Raw genomic sequence first — 23,348 nt, forward strand, 5'->3', positions numbered from 1 at the left:
TCAAAGACATCCTGCAAAATCAGGGACAGCTTAACCCAGGAATGCATCATAAACTATAGACTAAGTCCAGCTTTGTAAACCAGACCTCTGTTGCACATGTTATAAGTGAAATACTAAACTTTAAGTATGGAATTTATACAATTTTACTCACCCACTTGGAATGGTACCAACAATCTCAATGTTGTATTTGCTGTTTAAGTTCACTTGAGATGATATTACTGTAGAAATGATCAGCTTTCAGAAAAGGAGAGAGACAGAGAAACAAAAAGTCCTTTCTTAGAAACATCACCTTGGTATTACTTCATATTTTCAAAGACACAAAATGAGTAATGAAAATCTTTTGAAATATAGAACAATATGTTACTCATCTGATTCTCAAATCCTAAGTAGAATAATTTTAAGCACTGAAAATAAGACTTGAAGTCATTTGAGTAGTCAGTATAAAAAAAAAGCTACTAGAGTAAATCAGGGCAAAATCCTGCATTTTCACCAAATACCTCTGCAGGTCCAAATCTATTCAATAAAATAGAAAGTACCTGTACAATTCAAAGTAATTTTGCATGGCATACTTTAAAGGGTATGTAATACTGATATCCATATTCAGCCCTAGTTTGTAATGTACAAATTTGTTTGGTGGCAGAAAGAATTTATTTTTGAATCTTCGAATCAGTCTCCAGAGCCATGGACAAGGGTAAGGTAGTCCACACAGCCTATCTAGACCTTGCCAAGGCCTTTGACACTTTCCCCCACTCTGGAATCATAGATAAACTTACTAAGCTGGGCATTAATCCCTACGTCACCCAATGGGTTGCTAACTGGCTTACTGATAGAACCCACACTGTAAAAGTAGCCAACTCCAAATCCAGCTGCAGACAAGTGACAAGTAGAGTACCTCAGGGTTCAGTCCTGGGACCGCTCTTGTTTGGCATCTACTTCTCTGAAGTACAGACCAACACTAAAAGACTCTGGATAACAAAGTTTGCAGATGACTGCAAACTGGGAGCCATTATTGAATCCCCAAATGATGTGGATACTCTACAAAAGGGCCTTACAGAAACAGATGCTTGGTGCCAGAGCCATGGGCTCAAGCTCAATGCCAAGAAATGTATAGTTATCCCCTTTGGGAAAAAACATGTATCCATGAATTACCATATAGGTGGCAGTACACTAAACACCGAAAGTTTGATAAGAGACTTAGGGACACAGGTGGACAGTGGTCTCACCTTCGATAGCCACATTGCCACAACAGTCAGGAAATCCTTCTAGGTGGCACACCTCATCACTAAGGGCTTTTCATCCAGAAAAAAGGAGGTCATTGTCCCACTGTACTCATCCCTCATTAGACCCATTATAGAATACAATGCCCCGTTTGGTATGTACCTCTCAAGACATCTGCAACAACTGGAAAGGCCACAGAAATTCCTCACTAAAAGAATCACAGGCCTAAAGCAGATGCTCTACGCGGACCGCCTTAAAAAACTCCAGCTATAATCTGTCACATATCGTCTACTCAGAGGCGATCTTTGCTTAACATACAAGGCCATGTCAAACCCAGAGCTTTTGGACATGCTACACTTAAAAAAATCCCAATCCCTCAGAGCCACATGCTCCAGGGATCTAAACCTTGTCATCACAATAAACAAAACATGCTGGAGGGATAGGTTCCAGACCCACAGACTCCCCAGACACTGGACTAGATTGCCCATACATGTCAAGCAGAGTGCCTCTTTGGTCCTCTTCAAAAGGAACCTTGACGATTGGATGGGAGAAAGGAAATTCACCCTGGGGATCACGTCAGTCGCCCTGCTAGACAGGGGTCCAGGGAAGTAAATAGTGTGGGAAGAAATAGCCAGGGAATTGTTATGGCTAGGCTTGTATAGGCCCTAGGGCTGAAAGCCTAGTACCAACCTATGAACCTATGAACCTATGATAATTGTTACAATAGCTTTTAGATACTATTCTTTCTTTTTCAGATTAAATGCCCCTTGTTTAATTTTAATTACGCATTATGTAAGGTTGCTTCATCCTAGAGAAAAATATTAAAATTCCCAGTTTTCCTACCTACAGAAATTTTTGATATGAAAACATATGTCAAATGCAGAGGTTTTCAAAAAATATGTTGGCAAGCATCGTATGTTACCTTTTAAGTCACACACAATGGCATAAATATTTTTTCAGATAGTTATTAACAGCAACTTCTGATAACTCAGTGTTTTGGGACTACAATTGCAAGACCATTCTTTTCAGTATGGAATCTTTGTCAAAATGAATGATATTAGTATTTTCCTGGTGTGTAACAGTTCTGTCTTAAATTTCCATAGGTTTATAGATTTATTTATGTATTGATTTATTTATTTGACATTTGTTGACCGGGTTGGTCCAACTGAGGAGATGCCCATTTTCAGTGGAGACCCGGGGAGAAAAGCTCTAGATTTAGTTAAACAGTATGCAATAAGAAAGATCAAACAATATAAAATATAAAAAGACCAAAGAAAAGAAAATATAAAAGAAACATAAACAAATATACAGACATTTATAATGAGTTAGTACAGAGCAAATTATACTATGTCAATATATATAGAGTACATAATTTAATATATAGAGTAAAATAATAGAAGGTGTTAGTGCAGAACATAGAAAGTAGTTTACTAAGTTTTATTTTACCATCAGAGTTAGATAGCTACTAAACATGCATTCCAGAAGACCATTAAGCAATCTAGCTCAAATTCTATATTTCCCCAAAGCACTGCTTGGTTAAATGACTTGCTCACTGTCATGAAGCAGGCAAATTAAGGCTAAGAGAATCATAACAGCAAGTAGCTTGTTACTTATTAACAACTCACAGCCTAAATCCTCTTTGAAAAAATGCCAGACCAAAGCCTTGAAACTAAGTCCATAGATAGTTAATGGGTATACAGTCCAAAAGATGACTGAATAACCTAACCCATTTTCCCAATTGCACCAAAGCACTGTCTACTTAAATGACTTGTTCAAGGTCACATAGTGGGCAAATGAAGGCTGAGGGAATCAAACACTGTACCACAGGATATAGCTTGTTAACTCATAGCAATAACCCTCTGTGTGAACTGCCAGATTAGATCCAACCCATTAGATTGTAGAAATATAAAATGCTCTAGAGAGGAGAGGAATGAAGGTCAGCAGGACTAATACAGAGTATATGTGTGTGAATCAGAGGTAGGATAGAGGAATGGTGAGGATGCAGGGAGTAGAGTTGGTGAAGGTGGATGAGTTTAAATACTTGGGATCAACAGTTCAGCGTAATGGCGAGTATGGAAGAGAGGTGAAGAAGAGAGTACAGGCTTGGTGGAGTGGGTGGAGGAGATTGTTAGGAGTGATTTGTGACAGATGAGTACCAGTAAGAGTGAAAGGGAAGGTCTACAAGAGGGTAGTGAGACCAGGTATGTTATATGGGTTGGAGACAGTGGCATTGACAAAAAGGCAGGAGTCAGAGCTGGATGTGGCAGAGTTAAAAATGTTAAGAGTTGCACTGGGTATGGTGAGGGTAGACAGGATTAGGAATAAGTATATTAGAGGGTCAGCCCAGGTTGGACGGTTTGGAGACAAAGTCAGAGAGGCGAGATTGCAGTGATTTGGACATGTGCTGAGGAGGGATGCTGGGTATATTGGGAAAAGGATGCTAAGGATGAAGCTGTCAGGTAAGAGGAAAAGAGGAAGGCCTAAGATAAGGTTTATGGATGTGGTGAGAGAGGACATGCAGGTGGTTGGTGTGACAGAGCAAGATGCAGAGGACAGGAAGAAATGGAAACAGATGATCCGCTGTCGCGACCCCTAATGGGAACAGCCGAAAGAAAAAGATGAAGATTGTAGAAATATAAAGTGATTCTTTTGTACTCTATGCAGCTGCACCCATGGGAGAGAAGTTAAAATACTGCTGTGTATAACAGTACCACATCCACACCTGATTAGCGAATAATTATTTTAGTGGCCATTATCATGTTTGGACACATGGGTAATTAATAAATCATAGTCAGCGATACTAACCATATCTGTATGAATACTGTGTGCAACTACATCATGCTTTGCGGCATAGTGGTCACATCCTATTTCCTAACTTAGATCCATTTTAAACAGAGCTGAATCCATTTATTAGCATTCAATTAGTTTCTTCAGTATCCTAGATCTCATGTTAAATATGATGAACCTTTCATGGAACCCAACTTGACACTGTTCTACTTTAATATGTCACAAGATCAGGATCCTGCAAGCTGCTTCCATAGGATTACTATCAAGTTGAAATCTGTGCAAACAGAGAGAAGACAGGGTAAAGCCTCCCCCTTTTCCTTTTCAATATCAATATTGAGCTTTGAAGTTAGATCTGAATCATTCCTCGTAGTGCATCTATGTGTGCACACGGTAGCTTACACCGAATTAAAAAAAATCCCTCCTGTCATATGCTAAAAATAAACTTGGATTCACTTAGCACTTCTCAAAGCTCTTTTTCTCCACACTACCTGACCTGCTAGATTAATTTTAGCAGCAACTGGAGACCCCCTACCTTCATATCACTGATTAATGTCCACAGCCCCATTACACACTCCAGGAGAGAGCATAAATGATAGTACCATGTCCTTCCTTCCTTTTTTTATCCTGTCAAGACACTCATATACCTCTCAACTGTACAGGATTTTGCAGAATGTCCAGATTTTTGCCTCATATTTTTGGTGTGTTCCCCCTAAAATCTGTCCCTTTCTGGCAAATAACTGAGGACTGAAGTCATTAAACAATGACAAACATTTGAGTTTAAGACTCCACATCCTTTGAAATATTCATGCTAATGCAAAACCTATTATTCAATCAAAGTTCTAAGTTTGTAAGGGCAATATTTAAAATCTGTCCCTGTTTGTCCCCCCCCCCCAACATTTTAGGCTTTTTCCAGATTTTTTTGCTCTAAGAGGTTGAGAGGAATAATCTTATTCCATTGAGCGGCAGTCCTACCTCCTCATCTTAAGTATCTGGAACTCACTTCCCACTGCCATAACTACCCTCCCTTCCAGCAATCTCTTCAAAAATGCCCTTAAAGCACACCTAAAATCTCACTGGCTATGTCCTTGTCCATACCCCAACTAACTAACTAACTTTCTCCTGTACCACTAATTAGCTGCCAGCTCTACTATTAGCTGTCAACAGGTTATCAGTATTTCATTACTATTTCATATCCTTTAACTAGCAGATAATTGCAGTAATGATGTTTATTCTTTTCTCTATGTGAGAAATTAATACTACTAGGCAAATCTCTTGCACCTTATATTGTTATTATACTCTGACATATGTAATTACCTGTCAGACTGTGTCTTTGCAATAAATATGCTGTTTTTTTCCCCTCTGAAATGCTAGATTATACTCTTATGTGAAATTTTGCTTGTCTGAATATATGGAGCCTTCCTTGTGATATTATACTCTGACATATAGGTAATTTCTCCTATTGAACTGTGTCTTTACTATAATTATACTGTTTCTTTTTTCATCTGATATGCTAGATTGTACTCTTATATTATGTAAATCTCATATGTCTGAATATATGGAGCTTTTTTCCCCGGGCCTCCGCTGAAAATGGGCATATACCCAGTCAGACTTTCCCGGTCAACAAATGTAAAATAAATAAATAAATAAATAAATGTAAGCATCAACGCCCAAGCCGCTAGCTTGGTCTTGCTCTCCACTGATAAAGTAACAAGGGATACAGATCCTGGTCTCCACCAAGGCACGTCCTAATTATATACAGATCTCCACTCTTTTCCTGAGGATAGATGAGCTAACATTGGCCACTCATTTCCACACTCACCCTAGCCTGGCTGCTCTAGAAGCCTCTTTGAATTCTGGTAATTTGGATTGCAGTCAGGATTACAGCTCTTTCTACTCTAGGTAGCTGGGGGCATTTGTATTGTATTAAGGTATATTTTTCATTCAACGTATTATTGAATAGCACCAACTATATCCTAGCTAAACTCAAACAGGTACCCATTTTTTCCCATCAATGTTATTTCAGCAGCATTAAATATATTAATAACATTTAATATTAATAACATTTGGACTGAATGTTCATGAACTAAGTGAGCACCTAGATGACTTATTCACTGCTCTGCTGTATCTCAAATAAAGTGGCAATGGGGAGAGAAACACATTGGTGGCACTTTTATTTGAAAATGCTGATGATGAACCTGGAATCTCTTCTGGTGACACAAACTCATGTGACAGTTCTGATAAAAGGCCTTTCTGCATCTGCTCAGGACAAGACAAAGGAAAGCATCTCAGCAGAATGTGTAAGGGAAAAAACACTGAACTACTGTTATCTGTGGAGAAGTGGAAAAATGGAGAAACTGTGGATAAGTGAGAAATTTGAAACCCGTAAACATGTGAAATACAGTTTTGGTAACCAATAAATGTGTGATATATAATCATGGTTCCTCTGCTTTTTCAATTCTCTGCAGAGTACAGTAGTTCAATGTTTTATTTGTGGGCATCTTACTGGAGTTCTTTCAGTACACCTTGATAACCTTGATAACAAATGAAGTGTCACAGACAAAACAGTCTCTTTGTAACAGTATTTGAAACATGTCTTGAGAAGATAGCTTCTATGTTACTTCAGCACTCTGCCATCTGAAGTTTTCATAGCAAACAATCTTGGCTAACTGTGTTTTCTTAAAATAATAACTTCATTTTTTCTCATGAAAACTTTGACGAATTCCCAGCCTATCTAGTTCTTCACTTTCCTTTCTACAGGATGAAGATCCCTTGTCTTGACTCCTGTTTCTCTTCTGATTTTGATTCTCAGGATTCAGTAACAATGGAGACATAGGGACTTTCTCTGGTAGTCGATGACCCATTAACTACTGAGCAGGAAACTGTCCTACACCTTGTGAAGGAGTGCTTCTATATTTCAGTAATCTCATGTAATGGTCATTGCTACAGCTTTGATTTTCCTCATTAAGACATTTACTGTATGACTTATTCTTTTTACCTGACCACTTGACTGTGCATAATGAGGATTAGAAGTAATATGATCAAATTACATTTTCTCTGAAAAGCTCTGGTATTCACTACTTGTGTACTGTGAACTATTATTTGTTACAATAATACATGGAATACCAATTCACTTATTGCTCTTTGGCTCATAGCGTGTGTTAACTTAACAGCTTTTGGAAACTTTGAATAATAGTCATCAAATATCAGGCAAATGTCATTTTTTGATGCTGAAATAAATCTGTGCCACCTTTTGAACTGCATTAGACACCAATGATTATCTTATGTTATTATTAATGTAAGCATTACACATAACATAGTTCTGAACTGTTGTCTCTGCAGTCAGTTCTGACCAAAATAACATATTTACTCATGACTTTTCTTAAATGTGACATGATTCGGGCCTTCCTTCCATACCTCTATTCTCAGATGATTTGGAACTATCAGCTTATTAGCTTAAAAATCATAGCTTCATAACTTATCTCGTCTGTGAAAGCAAAAAATTAAGCTGAATTTTTTTCTGGATGGCTCTTTTCTGTTTTTTTTTTTTTTTTTTTTTTGCTCTGGCTAACCCTTCCTGGTTATTTTTATTAGCATTTTCATTTTTGGGTCTTTAACATATTTTTGAAACTTTAATGTATTCTTTACTTTGCATAATATAGCGACTCATAGCTCTTCTTTCAGTTCTTGTATGACTGGCTGGGCATATATGCTTTATACATCTGATTTGTTAGTTTTTAACTTACACTTATATCATACCTCGGTAAGTTAGAAATGAAGAAATCAGATGCATAAAGCATACACTTGTATCATACCTCAGTGGTGGCCGTGGTGGTGCAGCAGTTACAGTTGTCACCTCATAGCAAGAGATTCTCCGACTCGATTCTCAGATGGAGCACCCTTCTGTGCAGAGTGTGCATGTCCTCCCTGTGATCAAGTCAGTGTTAAAGACATGCAGGTAGGTGCGTGTGTGTGTGTGTGTGTGTGTGTGTGTGTGTGTGTGTGTGTGTGTGTGTGTGTGTGTGTGTGCGTGTGTGTGTGTGTGTGTGTGTGTGTGTGTGTGTGTGTGTGTGTGTGTGTGTACCTTCTGTGAAGGTTGGCTGTTGGGCTGGCAACTCAACACTGTAAAAACGTCACTACCAATCAATCTGCAGACCAGTGATCCACTGTGGTGACCCCTAATCTGGAAAAGCTGAAATACATTGCTTTTTGCTTTTACTTATATCATACCTTGGTAAGTGCAAAAAAAAAAAAATCAGTTTGGGTGGTGCCTTGTGCAATAACTTCTTGGCTATAAATTTCAGTGGCTTTTGCTCACTCTACTTGGAGCATGCCTTTCCATTTATTTTTGGTATGGTATGTATGTTTCTCCATTAACCTTTTTGTTAACTTTATATCCCTTACTGCCTGAAACTAATGAGCCTTTGCACAATCCATCAGATACAGGACACTGCAGTACCTTCCTGCACGTCTCCAGTATTAGCCAGTATCACAATGATTCTGACTACCCTCCTTCTCCTGACATGGACAAGTTGGTGTTGGCTGCTCATTCACATCCCCTCCTGCCTGGCTACTGCACAGCTTCAAATCAATCTCCAGAATATGGTTCATAGTCATTGCAGTAGTCAGGGCTTCATCCCTCTACACCATAGAGACAGGCTCTGTTTCTCTGATACTACTCATTCATGAACAACAGTATTTTCTTCCTTCTGGCTTGTATATTTAATTCATACAAAGACTTTTTGGCTTTATTGTGGAATTATAGAAGTGCTCCTGTTGTTTTCCATACTTTGGGTATGTCATTTGTTTGTGCACATCTTAGGCATAGTCCGTATTTTTTAAAGTATGTCTTCTTGAAGTCTACAGTCTTCATTTTGATTGTCTGAACTCTGTTGTTAAGTTGACAGTGAACAACGATGTTGGGGATGACTTATTTCCAAATAGCTTTCCACTTCCTGGGCCATGATAATCTTTACATTATTCTCTGAGAATACCAAGTCCAAGACTGTTCTCCGTCTCTTTCTCTCTCTCTCTCTCTCTCTATCTATCTATCTATCTATCTATCTATCTATCTATCTATCTATTGTTAGTAACTCAGAGATATTGCTGCACTTAAAGGAAATGAGGATCTCCTCTTACAGCACCCCCTCCCCAAATGTTTGGTTTGGAGAATCAAAATTTACACTCCTGAGTGTTTTTTCCTTGAAAGTCTATTTTTGGAAGGGACAAGTAAGAGAGTTCACTTAATTTCAAGGAACCTAATAAAAAATAAATATTGTTGACTGGAAACAAATGTCATATTCCTTAAGCAATGTTTTCCAAGGTTATGGTATAAGCTTAACCTTACAATATGCAGAAGACCCTTGTTAACTTTATTCAAAAACAGTTTTGATGCATAGATTAGAATAGAAAATATTAGTAATCAATTATGGCAGTCAACATTCTTGAATGGAAATGGGCCATGAGATTGACATTTGGACCTATCAAGCTATGACCCCTTTCATATTATAGTCATTTGATTTACTGTGCTGCTCTAATAAGTCTAAATTCCTCCAAATTCATCATATGTGTAAAGTCAGCCTCCAGATTATGCAATTGGTCTATGGTTTACCCCAAGCCTTTGGCTAATTAACCTTCTGGAACAGTTTATTTTCAACTTACAAAGTAATGCTACAGATATGAATATGTATCTGATTTATTATAGCTATTTTAAAAGTTACAGTAAGTAAAATTAAAGAAGAAAGATGAACACTCTTATATTTATGTTATTTGTTTGTCTACTGATACTTTTTAATTAGAATGTCTAGATGGAAAGATCCATTTTCACTAAATGGTTTGTACCAGTACTAGATTCATCTTTCTCTTCTGGTCCAATCATCTCCTTCCGGTAGGTTACAGCTCTCTCTTAGTATGGACTTCAGAACTGTATTTCAACGAATGGCACAACTTAATTCAGCCTGTAGTAGAGGGGACACATTATTATCTGTGATACTGATGATGTTTAACTGAATGATGATCTTACTGCTTGAGTTATAGCCGAGGAAAAGAGAAGGGCTGCTAATATCTTTTGGTAAATGATCAAGTCTGTTACAGTTTGGCAACTATGCTGGAATCTAGTGAGTGAGAAGGTAAGCAGAAGAATAAGTGATTCTGACTCATCTGCTGCGCAAAGTGAGAGGATCACATAGAATCCATCATATGTGCCCACGTGTACATCAATGAACATTGCATGAGAGAGTAAATATTTGTCAAAGAATAATGAAAAAGGATCTGATCTATAGTGTTATGACACTTGAAACCCATCCCCAGCTCTCTTACTTAGGAAGACAGCAATGTGATATATTAGGCATATAGGGTCCGAAATGAACAGTGACAGTGCTATATCACATGCTATACTTTTGTAAGACAACTGTGCTGATGCTTTTCATCATAAATAGTGACAAATGGCAAAATATATTTTCCGTGTTTAATTTAATTTAATGATTGTTCAATGGCATCATTCTCATAGAGTGCAGACACCATAGTATACCACCTTGTGACATCCCTGCTCTGGGCCAGTAATTAAGGAGCCTGAATCCTAACCACTGACAATGGTGAGGGGAATTTACTTGGGAAAAAAGTAGATACACACGGTATTTCCACATGCAGCTCTCAGCGCCAAGCACAATTTCCCTTAAGAGCACACAGGGAACATACTCAGTCCAGGAGCTGGGTTTCCCTCTCTCTCTCTCTCTCTCTCTCTCCAGGCCCCCAGTAAGACTCCCCATGGACGCAGCTGTAGAGCTGAGTCCTTGGCTGACTGTTCCAAGCCAAGTCCTCTACCACCCTCTCTTTGAAGCCAGTGTTCTGTATCTCTGCTCCAAGTAGCTGACAAAGACACTCTTTGACACATGGGAAAGGCTGGCACAGATTTACCAGTTATACCCCTTCTGCCCAGACTATAAGGTTGATACTGCCCCCAAAGCACTCCAAAGTCAGCTACTGTAAGGCGCTTTCAAGGGTACCCAATTATACTGAGTAAAATTGATATTAATACAAATGGTAGTGTTTGCCAGTACAGCAATACTTTTAGACATGGCCACAGTGTCACTAAATAAAAATAAGTGCCCTCAAAGGTTAAAATATTCTCTAAAAGACCAGCTACAATGAAAAGTTTAAATATATTTAAAAATAAATAATGAAAGAACATGAAAGTACTAAATATCTATTTACAATAAACACCAGAGTTTCAATCACAGGGAATATTAAAAATAACACAGATGGAAATGTTCACACAGATACAGAAAAACAATACTTAAGTAATATCCCTGTATTTTACTGACTGATCTAAAGAATTACTTTCCCCCAATTCACTTAGTAGAGCAAGGCAAGAGGATGTGGGTGAGTGGTCCTTCTTTGTCAGGTTTCAAAAACAGACTGCCCTGAGACTTCTGTCTCATCTAGTATTAAAACATAATTTCAGTGCTGGATTACAGAATGACATCACACACTAGCCCCTTTACTAGAAACTGAACTAGAATTTAGGACATATGTGTCATAATATACACAGAGCTTTGTTGAGATGTGTTATGGCATCTGGAAGCTATGAAACCATTAAGAAAACTTCCACCCTTGTAGGGTAGCAATTAGTTCACCCCTAAGGACAATACAGTAGGATTCCTAGTCCTGGTTTTCACATACATTCTGTCTCTGGCTGTAATCAGAACCGTAAGATACAATCTTTATGGCCTAATCCAGGTAATTTAATTTCAAACTATTTTTCAGAGTTAGCTGGACTGAAATTAACCTTGTCTCTTCCAGTATCCACTGTTACAACATATTCTTTTCAACAGTTACAATACTGTATGACACACAGGTGTATTTATTTCTGTCCAGCAGGACCCACTGTTGGTACATTTTTAACACAAGCAGCTTTACAAATACATTTTCAACTCAAGTACCTGTACAAATCAGTTTGATATACAAATGACATATAATTCTTTACAAAATTCCAGCTAGCTGTACCGGTGAATATTGCACATCCACTGCCCTACCTCTCCTGGCACAGCTGGCAATACCTCACATCATCACACACATCATGAAAGTAACTACTGTTACATTTCAGATTCAAGTGAGACTGATATTTTACAAACTTTAAATGTGACCATGCACCCATATAAGATGAGATTATACAATGACAATGCTAATTTCAGGTTTCATGAGACAATGGGCTATTTTATATTTCTGCACCAACATTGTTATGAACATGTGATTGATTTTCCAGATATATCCCACACATTTTAGAAGTTAATATTTCAACTTGTAACGTTGTTTACCACATACATGTCACAGCTGCCACATTTTATATTTAAGTTACAGAAAATATTTTACAACCTATAAATTTAAGTTTGCATTCCCTATCCAAATTAACCTATTCAGTAATGGTTGCACAGTTCCACTGCTTGCATTCCCAGTATAAGATGGTAATACTATCAGACTGTGTCATTAATGTGGTCAGACAAAATGTAAGGGGCAAAACCCTGAAACTGTACTCCAAAGTGCTGTTTGATCAAAAGAAAACAGTGGAAGAGATTAAAACCAAAAGGCCTGTACAAATCCTCATGATGAAAAATACACCCTGCTCCTTAATTAATGGAATTAACTATTAGTTTGCTATAGGAGGGGGAGTTTCCATATTTATCAAGGATATCCACACCTCCAGGTTAGTGGCATTGCACGAAGTATCGGAGACCATCCATGTGCAACTAACAGTGGGCAAGACTGCTTTTCAGTTTATAGCATCCTACAGACCACCCTCTCAAAGTCAGGAATCCCATTCGGCTTTCCTGAAAACATTGGAGAACATGATGATCTCTCCGAACACCATTATATTGGGTGACTTCAACTACCCAAACATTGACTGGGAGCACTACTCAAGCCCCAGCACCTTAGCCCAAAGATTCCTGGAAATTATAAACTCAAATGCTATGGAACAACTAGTCACCACTCCCACAAGAGGGGACAACATACTAGACCTGATCATTACCAACATGGGGACTCTATGCTCCACACCAGAAGTATATCCCTCATTGGTAAGATCAGACCATAAATTAATTTCACTGGATGTCCACATCCCGACCCCACCCCAGCCCAGAAAACCACAGTGAAAAACTTCTCAAAAGCGAACTTCTCACTTCTCAAAACCGAAGTGGAATCCTTCAAGGCCCCAGGGCCAGTGGAAACTACGCCCAAACTGCAGAATCCTATATAAATGCATTCTATGGACATCTCCAGGAATGCATGGATCATGCTATCCCAAACAAAACCAAGACCCAATCATCCAAAGGCAGGCGTCCAGTCTGGTGGGCCCCTGCCATAAATAAACTGTACAACAAAGGAGGAAGCTACTACATGATAGAGCAAAATCCCTGATAGGAAGGCATCTCTGATCAGTACTAGCAATAAATTACGATCCCTCATAAAATCCTCCAAGGCCAGCTTCAAGAGAAAAATTGCACAGGACACCAAAGACAATCATAAGGCTTTTTCAGTTATGTTAGAAACCTGGGATGCAACTCCCAGACTTGTTCTGAGTTGATTCTAAATGACAAAAAATACACTGAACCCACAGACATCGCCAATATCCTGGCAGACAGGTTCAGTGCAAACTCCCCCCCCCCAAAAGAGCAAGTATCTATGCCGACAGAGGGCTGCCTCCCAAACATCTCAGATGCTCAGGTGAAGGCTGCCCTCTCCAAAGCAAAAAACACTGCTTCCATGGGACCAGATGGCATCCCAGGTTGCGTCCTACATGAACTACAAGAGGAACTAATCCCTCAAATAAAACAGCTATACAATCTCAGCCTCACTACAGGATATGTGCCCACAGAATGGCGTACAGTAACAGTGGTCCCACTCCACAAAGGTGGAGCCTCTACGGACCCTGGAAACTATTGCTCCATAAGCCTGACTAGCTTAGTCTGCAAGGCTATGGAGAGGATCATCATGGAGCTCATAAACAAAGACATTGGGGACCTACAGACACTAGATCCTACCCAGTTCGGCTTTGTCAAGGGCAGATCCTGCCTTTTGAACCTGGTTGACTTCTTTGAAACAGTCACCAAAGCCATAGATGAAGGGAAGGTAGTCCACACAGCCTATCTGGACCTTGCAAAGGCATTTGACACAATACCCCACTTGGGCATCATAGATAAGCTATCCAGCTTAAATATAACCCCCTATGTCACAAGATGGGTCACAAACTGGCTCAAAGACAGAACCCACAGAGTGAGAGTTGCTGGAGCCATGTCAGACTCGAAACCGGTCACAAGTGGCATCCCACAGGGTTCTGTCCTGGGACCACTCTTGTTCGGTATATACTTTTCCGAGGTACAGGCAAACGTGGGAGGACTATGGCTCACCAAGTTCGCAGACGACTGCAAACTGGGCGCCATAATCAACTCTCCAGCTGACACAAACATCCTTCAAAAAGGTCTCACAGAGACAGATAACTGGTGCCAGACCCATGGTTTAAAGCTAAATGCCAAAAAATGTATAGTCATACCCTTTGGCAAAAACAATGTGCCCACAAATTACCACATAGGTGGAAACCCATTAAGTACAGAGAAAATTATTAGGGACCTGGGGACCCAAGTTGATAGCAATCTCTCCTTTGAAAACCACATTGCCAAAGTGGTTAGAAAGACCTTCTACATAGCCCACCTCATCATGAAGGGTTTCACATCTAGAACAAGAGAGGTAATCGTGCCCCTTTATTCATCCCTCATCAGGCCCATCATAGAATACAATGCCCCTTTTGGGATGTACCTTACCCGACACCTGCAGCAATTAGAAAGACCCCAAACGTATCTCACCAAGAGGATCAAGGGTCTCAAACAGATGCCATATGCTGCTCGGTTAAAAAAACTCCAGCTCTACTCAGTTGCATACCGCCTACTTGGAGGTGATCTATGCCTGACATACAAAGCTATGTCAAATCCAGAATTAATGGACATGCTCCACCTCAGTAAATCTAAATCCCTTAGAGCCACACGCTCGAGGGACTTGAACCTCAGCACAGAAATAAATAGAACTTGCTGGAGGGACAGGTTCATAACCCAGTGGCTCCCTTCGCTCTGGAATAGAATTCCAGTTCATGTGAGGCAGAGCACCTCACTGAATCTCTTCAAGAAGAATCTCGATAAGTGGATGGGGGATCGTAGGTTTGTCCCAGGGATTACTCCCGTGTCACTATTCGACAGAGGCACAGTAAACTAAACCTTAAAAAGGGCACAGTATACTCAAATCAAGGGGTGGCGTAAGCCATACAGAATCGGGCTAGGCTTATAATTGCCCCAGGGCAGATAGCCTAGTATGAACCTATGAACCTATGATGCTGAGACATAAATACATCTTTTCAGTTGTGGCTGTCTCTGTTTTATGTCTGATTCACAGAACTGTTTTCATCAGTCTTTCATGTATTGAGAATGGACAGTTTTCTTTTACCAAAATATTTTGATCAGCAGGCCAACAGCCATTTAAACGTGCACAAACATGTTTACACATCTATAGCTTTTAGTATTTTCTTGAGATTCATAGCACAGCTATATCTTTCTTCAGTGTCATCCATTTCTTTTACCTGAAAATAGGCCATAGGTGTAGTAGGACAAGCCAGGTCAACTCACATATGTACATACATGCATTTATGTATATATAAATAAATGAATAAATGCCTTCAGGTCCCCAGAACTGCAATTGCATTTCTGATCTTAACCAATTCTCCTTTTTTTCTTGTACAACTCATAACTGTTTTACTTCATTTTCCTGTTCATTTTTTACTACTAATACTGGAGTCTGCAGAAAGGGATGTTATACTCCCGAGTGTGCCATCTTTCTGATGAGACATTACATTGAGGTCTCAGCTGCCTGAATTGGTGGTAGCACAGATGGATGTAAAAGGTCATATGACATTTGTCAAAAAGAATAGAGGAATCTTATATTTTATTAAAAACTTATGTGCAAATAAACTTAACAATACTGATGAAACCAAACATCTTTGATGATAAGACAAATGTCAATAATGTATAATGAAAACAATTGTACACTATTAATAATGTAAGCATGGTTTCCTATTTAAATATTGGCACTCAAAATGCTGAGTGCCAACAAGCCACAGAAAAGAACAAAAACCAAGGAAAAGAGCAAATCTCGAAGACTGCTCTTCTTCTTTAAACTTTTTTTGCAGGAGAGCAAGCCCCCCCACCCCACAACCAATGAAGTTATATATACCAACTCTGAGATCACCATCTCTTAGAGAAAAGGGAATATTCCGAGTAATGGCCATCTTGGACTCAGAATATGGAAGTCTGGTTTTTGGTCATTCCTTCACTCTAGTGGGCCAAGTACTTCAAATGGCAACCTGTATGTATATATACATTTACATATATATGTGTGTGTCTTTCTGACTTTTCACCCTCTCCCTTTTTGTGAAAGTCATAATCCAATATGTTTAAAAGATTTATGATTATCTGGTATATTAAACAGAATAATGATTATCTAATTTATTAAACAGAATATCAGTACATCTTCTTCTTCTTATCTGCCATAAGCAACACATCGTTTTCCTATCAATTGCTTGAACATCCCTATTTAATTTACATTCACAGTATTCATAAATAATCATATCGATAATAACAGTTTCAAGTTTCTTATGAAAATGTTCTGGAAATACCATGTAAAAACATTTTCAATTATTTTACAAGCAGAAAAAAAATGTTTCTTCACAATTACGCCCATCAACTGAAGAATGCATTTTATGGATTTATTTTTATTTTGTAGATCATTTACTTGCAATTTTTGAAATGAAGACATCCATATAAAGTCCTCTAATGTTTTTCTTTTTTGAATTTATTTCTAAAATTGTAGAGCTCTTTCTGTTTAACACCTACCCAAGCATTTATAAAATAAAACTGTTTTATAATATTGCCATAACAAAGTTTTCTTTTTGACCCTGTATTTTTATATTCAGTTTCTAAAACTTTATTCTGTTTTGCACTCATACCAAAACATATCTCTAGCAACTGTAATTTCCTTCCTTTGTTTTGAAAAAAAAAATTCCCAGCCATCTCCATAATTTTCCATCATGAGTCACTTCTTATTCCTTTATCATTTGAAATTATATTTAGATAAAACAAAAGCAATGCAGTCAAGTCACCTACAGAATGTAATAGTTACACTCCTCCAAATTTTAATTCACTGAACAAAACACCCCTTGCCAGATTCAGAAAGGTAACATGACATGCACATGGCTGTGTACATGTCATGGTACCTTTCTGGTATAGGGTTGCCACCTTTTGTTGTGGCTAAAACCAGAGTAAGGCCACACCCCTTGCATCACCAGTAACCTCGTCCATCTCTGCCCTTTGTCCCGCCCACATCCCACCAATTTTATGACATCACTATGACATCACCTGGTGGGGAACGCCTTCCATTCCTGATGCCTGCTTTCGGCTGATTTACTCTGCTTTCAATAAAAAAGCAAAACAAAGCAAATCATCGCATTTTCAAACTCTGATAGTCTGTTTCCCTTTTTGAAACAGAATACTGGAATTTGTACAGTGTTTTCCAGACTACCAGAGAGTCAGTTTGATTTCCAGATACTCCAGAAAAAAAATGGAGGGGTGGTGACCCTGTTCCGGTATTCAGTAAGCACTGGGTTCTGGCATTTAGGTCACAAGACATTTCCTTGCAAGCTACAATGCTGAAACCAGAAGCCTGCAGCACTGCTTCTCCATAGAGTGGTACAGACAGACAAACGCACAATCACTATGGTGTTAAACACCAACAACACACCCAGTACATCACAACGATCCCTAAGAACAGCTGCCTGGCTGAATTCTACCAACAGAGACAGCCTCGTTAGAAGAGTTATCATTGCAATGTAAACAAGCACAAGGAAACTGAACATAATGTAAAAGTCTAGATTTATAAGTGCAAAAGTTACACTTGCCCGTATTTTGCATCTTTGTCTATGAATTATTTTATAATAAAATCAAATACTTATAGGCAAAATGAAGCACAGCGCGCATATAAAACCAAATCCTACTTTATTTAGGTTAGCGCTTTTACCACATCAATGTGGCTTCTTCAGACCTTAATAACACACATCAATAAAATGTACACTTATAAAACACTTTAAGTTAAAGCATACAATCATATGCATTATCCCCCCCATTCATTAGTGACATCATTATCCAAACTTTTTAAAGGTATAATACACAGTATAGAACATACAGCAAATAAGCACTCCTTTATATAGTTAATGCAAACTCACTTGTGCACAAATCATCTGGGTAAGCCTCTAGCTTTAAGTACAGGTTTAATGGAGACCACTTCATTAAGTCCAGCTCCCTTGTCAGTCCTGAGTTTTAAAATCCATCTTAGTTCAGCCTCTTCAGTTTTATTTTCAATATTCCCCATTCTGGCCATTTCATGTATAACTTCAATTACTCTAAATTTAAAATCATGATCGAGTCTAGTATTTAAGACATACTTAGCTATAGCATTATTTCTATTTCCATTCTTAACACTATACAAGTGTTCTCTTATACGTTCCTTAAGGGTATGATTTATCTTCCCTATGTAGAACCTTGAGCAATGTCCGATGAAAATTTAGCAGTGAATTTAAGGATGTCAGACGTAGTATGAAACTCCACAAAATTATTTAACTGTTGCTCAGTCCCTTCCCAAATCAAAAACACGTCGTCCACAAAATGACATTAAAATTTAACATGTTTATTGAAGGTATCAGTGCAAAACACTCTTTCAATTTCCCATTGTGCCACAACTGAGTTTGCATAACTATTAGCGCAGCTAATACTACGTCTGACTTCCTTAAATTCACTAGTAAATTTTCATCGGACATGATTGAGTTTTTAGATGTCAAGGTTATTAGGGAACAAAAGCTATCTTTTACCACCAGTCTCTACAGGAAAGAATGTTATAGAAACCACATTGTACATAGAGACATTATGCATCCTAGGAGGATATTTAAAAATGTGCTTAAAGGACAAGGTATGCAGATGTCAAGATTACAACATAAGGATGAGGGATTCCAGGAAGTAATAAAACAACTGGAGAATAGTTTTGGGGCTAGGGGATACAAATATAATGAAACAAAGGGAATATTGAATGAAGTGAGAGATATGAGAGAAGGAAGGGTGAAACCATATTTTAAGGAAGCATGTATAGAGGAAACAGAAATGACTAAGCTTAAGGAAGAAGGCTATGGACATGTTAAGTATACAATGTATTATACTAGCAATGTTAACAGTATTAATCAGGTTATTGAGAAAAAATGGCCCATTCTTCTAACAGATGAGAAGATTGCCAAATTAGTGGGTATGGACCCAAGTTACTGTTATAAGAATTGTCAATCTATGAAAAAGTTACTTTGGTATCCTGGTAGGGTTACAGCTTTGAATAAGGCACATGAAGGAACATACCCATGTGGTAAATGTAGCTATTGTGACTGTATAGACCCAGAATCTGTAGATTTTTTGCATCCGGATACTGGGAGACTATATAAGTTTAATGTTAGAGCCAACTGCAATGCTAAACACATAGTTTATATGGCGAGATGTGTATGTTGCTCAAGGTTCTACATAGGGAAGACAGATCGTACCCTTAAGAAACGTATAGGAGAACACTTGTATAGTGTTAAGAATGGAAATAGAAATAATGCTATAGCTAAGTATGTCTTTAATACTAGACTCGATCATGATTTTAAATTTAGAGCAATTGAAGTTATACATGAAACGGCCAGAATGGGAAATATTGAAAATAAAACTGAAGAGGCTGAATTAAGATGGACAATATAAAAATACCAAATTTTAAAATAAAATGTGAAAAAGTAAATAATAATCATTTCAACTTAACTGTTCTCAATTTTAAAGCTGGTACAATAGAGGTATGATCATTGAGTCCTGGGAAGACACAGCCATTGAGGTGTAATTCGCAGAACATGCCTAAACAAGGCATTGGTGTCTTTTCTTTGATTAATATCGTACATATGCTGGTATATCAAGTTTTACCCACATAAAACGCCCAACAGGCATTACAATAATAATGTATTTTTTATGAATATTTAAATGCAAATTTCTATAGCATTTTAAATTACTTGTGTCATTGTTTGATTGACTTTGTTTTAACCAATGAATGTGCTTGTTTGACTGTTTAAATCGAGAGGAAGCATATTTTGTTGATTATGATGAAGTTTCCTGTTTAGAAGTCGAAAGCACTAAATCTTGCTTTGGTATTGGAATAAAGAGTGGATTACTATCATGGTGTTTCATTTGATTTGGAGGGACAGCCTTTATTGGTACCTGCAACTGAAAGATTTTTGGGTTACTAGTTTGTGTTTTCCCTTTGGTTGTCCATTTGTTATTAGTTTATTTATCATGGACACACAAGGTATCCGAGGAGTCCCCCAGTCTAACAGCACCAACAGGACCTTTATGGGTGAATTAATCAAGCTCATACAAACTTTTTCACTATCTGATGATGCTTTTTCTGAATTACAGGCTTCTATTCTGTGTGGGCAAGGAAACCATAGTAACCAGGAAGTGACATCACAGCCCAGAGACAGTCGGCGTGCTTACCAGTGTCACTGACACGGGAATACGGTCGTTTTGGAACAAGGAGACACTGCTGAATCAGGCAGTGTTAACCGCAATGGATTTACCAATGAACTTGTTCATTTAGTGCATTATCAGGTCATTGATATAAATGCTTGGTTTTACAAGAGTTTTGTTTGTGTGCAGACTAACGCTGGTAGGTCTACCCACAAGAATTTAGCTTACAAAAGTAAATGTAATGATTTAAAGACCATAATGCTAAAATATAGGAATTTATTATTAGACAATTGTTTTTTTAATGAATGTATTCAATGGAACTATGTTCCAAAGGGGCTTAGACTGGTTAAGTTCCCTAACAATGTTGAGCCTGGCTATGGAATTTTTTAAGGAGGTTGAGTATTTTGAATGGTTGTGGTCTTGCTCTTTTAAAGGCTATGGTAAATAACAACGAGAAAAATATTGTAAAATTGAAAGATGATATTGATATTTTAATTCAAGAAATACATGACAATGTGTTGTTTTCCATTAATGAACACAAACATGAATATTTGTTGATTTTTCAAGATGTGGATAACGTGACTAATAAGAACTATAAAAGGAAATTAACCACGTTAGATAGGGATCACAGGGATTATTCTAATGGAACATCATACCCTATTAGTGTTAAACACAAGAGACTTTCGTTAACCGCTCTTCAGGTGGAGGTTACAGGTATAGTAACAGTTATCAGAGGGACCCTGCACCCCACGGGAACATTGACAACAGTTACAGAGAGTCAAAAACACCTGGGAGGGGGGTGTTAAACATGAAAAAGCCCATTTGGGGGAGGAGGGTCCCAGGAGATTGGAGAGGATAAGGAACCTGCAAACACACCCCTCATATGCAGAGGCAGCCAGTGGTTACACACACAGATACCAGAGGAAACAATGTTACCCACCCAAGTAAGGAGTTACACACAAAATACAGCCCTCACATATAGGACTATTTTGAACAAGGGCAAATATTGCACAATGCCCCCAATGTTTCTGTTACCAGCACTACACTGTCTGGAAACAACATAATGGTTAGTAATAAAGTGGTATATTCCCAAAACAACTGTCACATCTACAATTATACAGACACAGTTATTAATGGTGACTTTTTCACCCTTTTTAAAAAAAGATTTTATGTTTGTTCTCGCAAACAAAGGTGATTTATCAAAAGTAATCCTTGATATTAAATTGTTTACTCAGAAATTAAACTTGGAAAATATGTTTCAGGATCAACTATTGGTAAACCAATCACATGGTTTGACAAAGAGAAATATTTTAACCTCCTCTCCACCAGGAACTCAGTAATGTTGAGACCCTGGTTATTAGGGAGTTGAGATAGCAAGAGGGTAAGAATAAAAGGTTTGCCAATAACCTTACAACACAGGACAGACAAGTACTTACTACAATAACACAAAATAGTTCATTGTGGGTAATGAAACCTGATAAAGGAGAGGGAGTGGTGTTGATGGAAAACATGATGTACTTGGTTAAAATGATTGAAATATTGAATTTAAATTCTAGATATTCTATTGTTTCAAAGAACGAGCTCAACACAGCCTACAGAAAGACTGATTTTTTTTCATTGAGGACAACTTGTTGCAAGGTTTAATTGATGAAAAGTTCTTTAGAGGGCCAAAACCATACGTTCCTGGGGTCTTTGGTATTCCGAAGGTCCACAAGGACATATTAAATCCACCAATAAAGCCCATTGTTATATCTGAAGGGTCTAAAACCCAACCATTGGCTGTTTTTGTATATAAAAAACTAAACCCATCTATAAATTGTACCCGCACATTCTAGTTGATTCCTGGGACTTTTTGAATAAAATAGGTCAGTTGGACTATGATGAAAATGTTTTTTTTCTGACAATTGATGTCAAGGATTTATTTTCAGTTATACCTCACGGTACCAGTTTGGAGTGGTTTGAGTACATGTTGATGGAATTTGATTTTTTTATCAGGTGACGACTTCAGGTTAGTACTTGAGTATATGGAGTTAGTTCTCAAAAACAATTTTTTTGTATTTTCTGGGGGGATACTATCACCAGTTATACAGTGTTGCTATTGGCTCTTCTTATGCCCCTATATTTGCGAACATTATGTTATAGTGGGAGAAACATTTTGTTTTTGAATCCATTTTCAAGGAACACATTTATAGATATTTTCATTTTTTTAGATGATATTTTTATCATCTGGAAAGGTCCTCATGAATTGATTTCCCAGTTTATAGAGTTCTTAAAGCAGACCACAGAATTTCTGGCCTTTACTTGTACCCCTGGTACTGATGAAGTTAATTATTTGAATGTTTGTATTAGGAAGGACCACCTAAACCAGAGATATACATCACAGGTGTATTGGAAAAAATGTTTTTCCAATTCCTATTTACACTATGATAGTAATCACCCCTTTTTCAAAAAAGAAACATAGTAAAGAGCCAGATGGTCAGGATAGCATGTATGATATCAGAAAAGGAAGAATTAATTAAGGAACTGGACTACGTTCAAACCTTGTTTTTACAAAGAGGCTACCCAGAGGACTTTATAAAACCTATTAAAGTTGATATTCTCAATTGATGGGGAACAAAGTACTTGCCACGTCTTAGACATGGTTTGGATGGTGGATTGATTAATGCTACAGATGGGAATCCTGCAAGCCCTTTACATTTTGATTCTCATGTAGCACACTTAGTTATTACTTTTAAT

General features: G+C 37.9%; 1 protein-coding gene across 1 annotated transcript in view; it reads right to left on the reverse strand.

The window, feature by feature from the left end:
• The window catches only part of LOC122807521 (solute carrier family 26 member 6-like), a 1,069,142-nt gene that overhangs the window by 655,914 nt on the left and 389,880 nt on the right, over positions 1–23,348 (reverse strand). The window contains exon 7 of the mRNA XM_044078446.1: positions 152–234. Coding sequence (XP_043934381.1) covers positions 152–234 — 83 coding nt within the window. The remainder of the gene's footprint in view (positions 1–151; positions 235–23,348) is intronic.

The sequence above is a fragment of the Protopterus annectens genome, chromosome 7.part1, assembly GCF_019279795.1.
Source record: "Protopterus annectens isolate FY-2018-M chromosome 7.part1, PAN1.0, whole genome shotgun sequence".
In the NCBI taxonomy this organism is placed as follows: Eukaryota; Metazoa; Chordata; order Ceratodontiformes; family Protopteridae; genus Protopterus; species Protopterus annectens.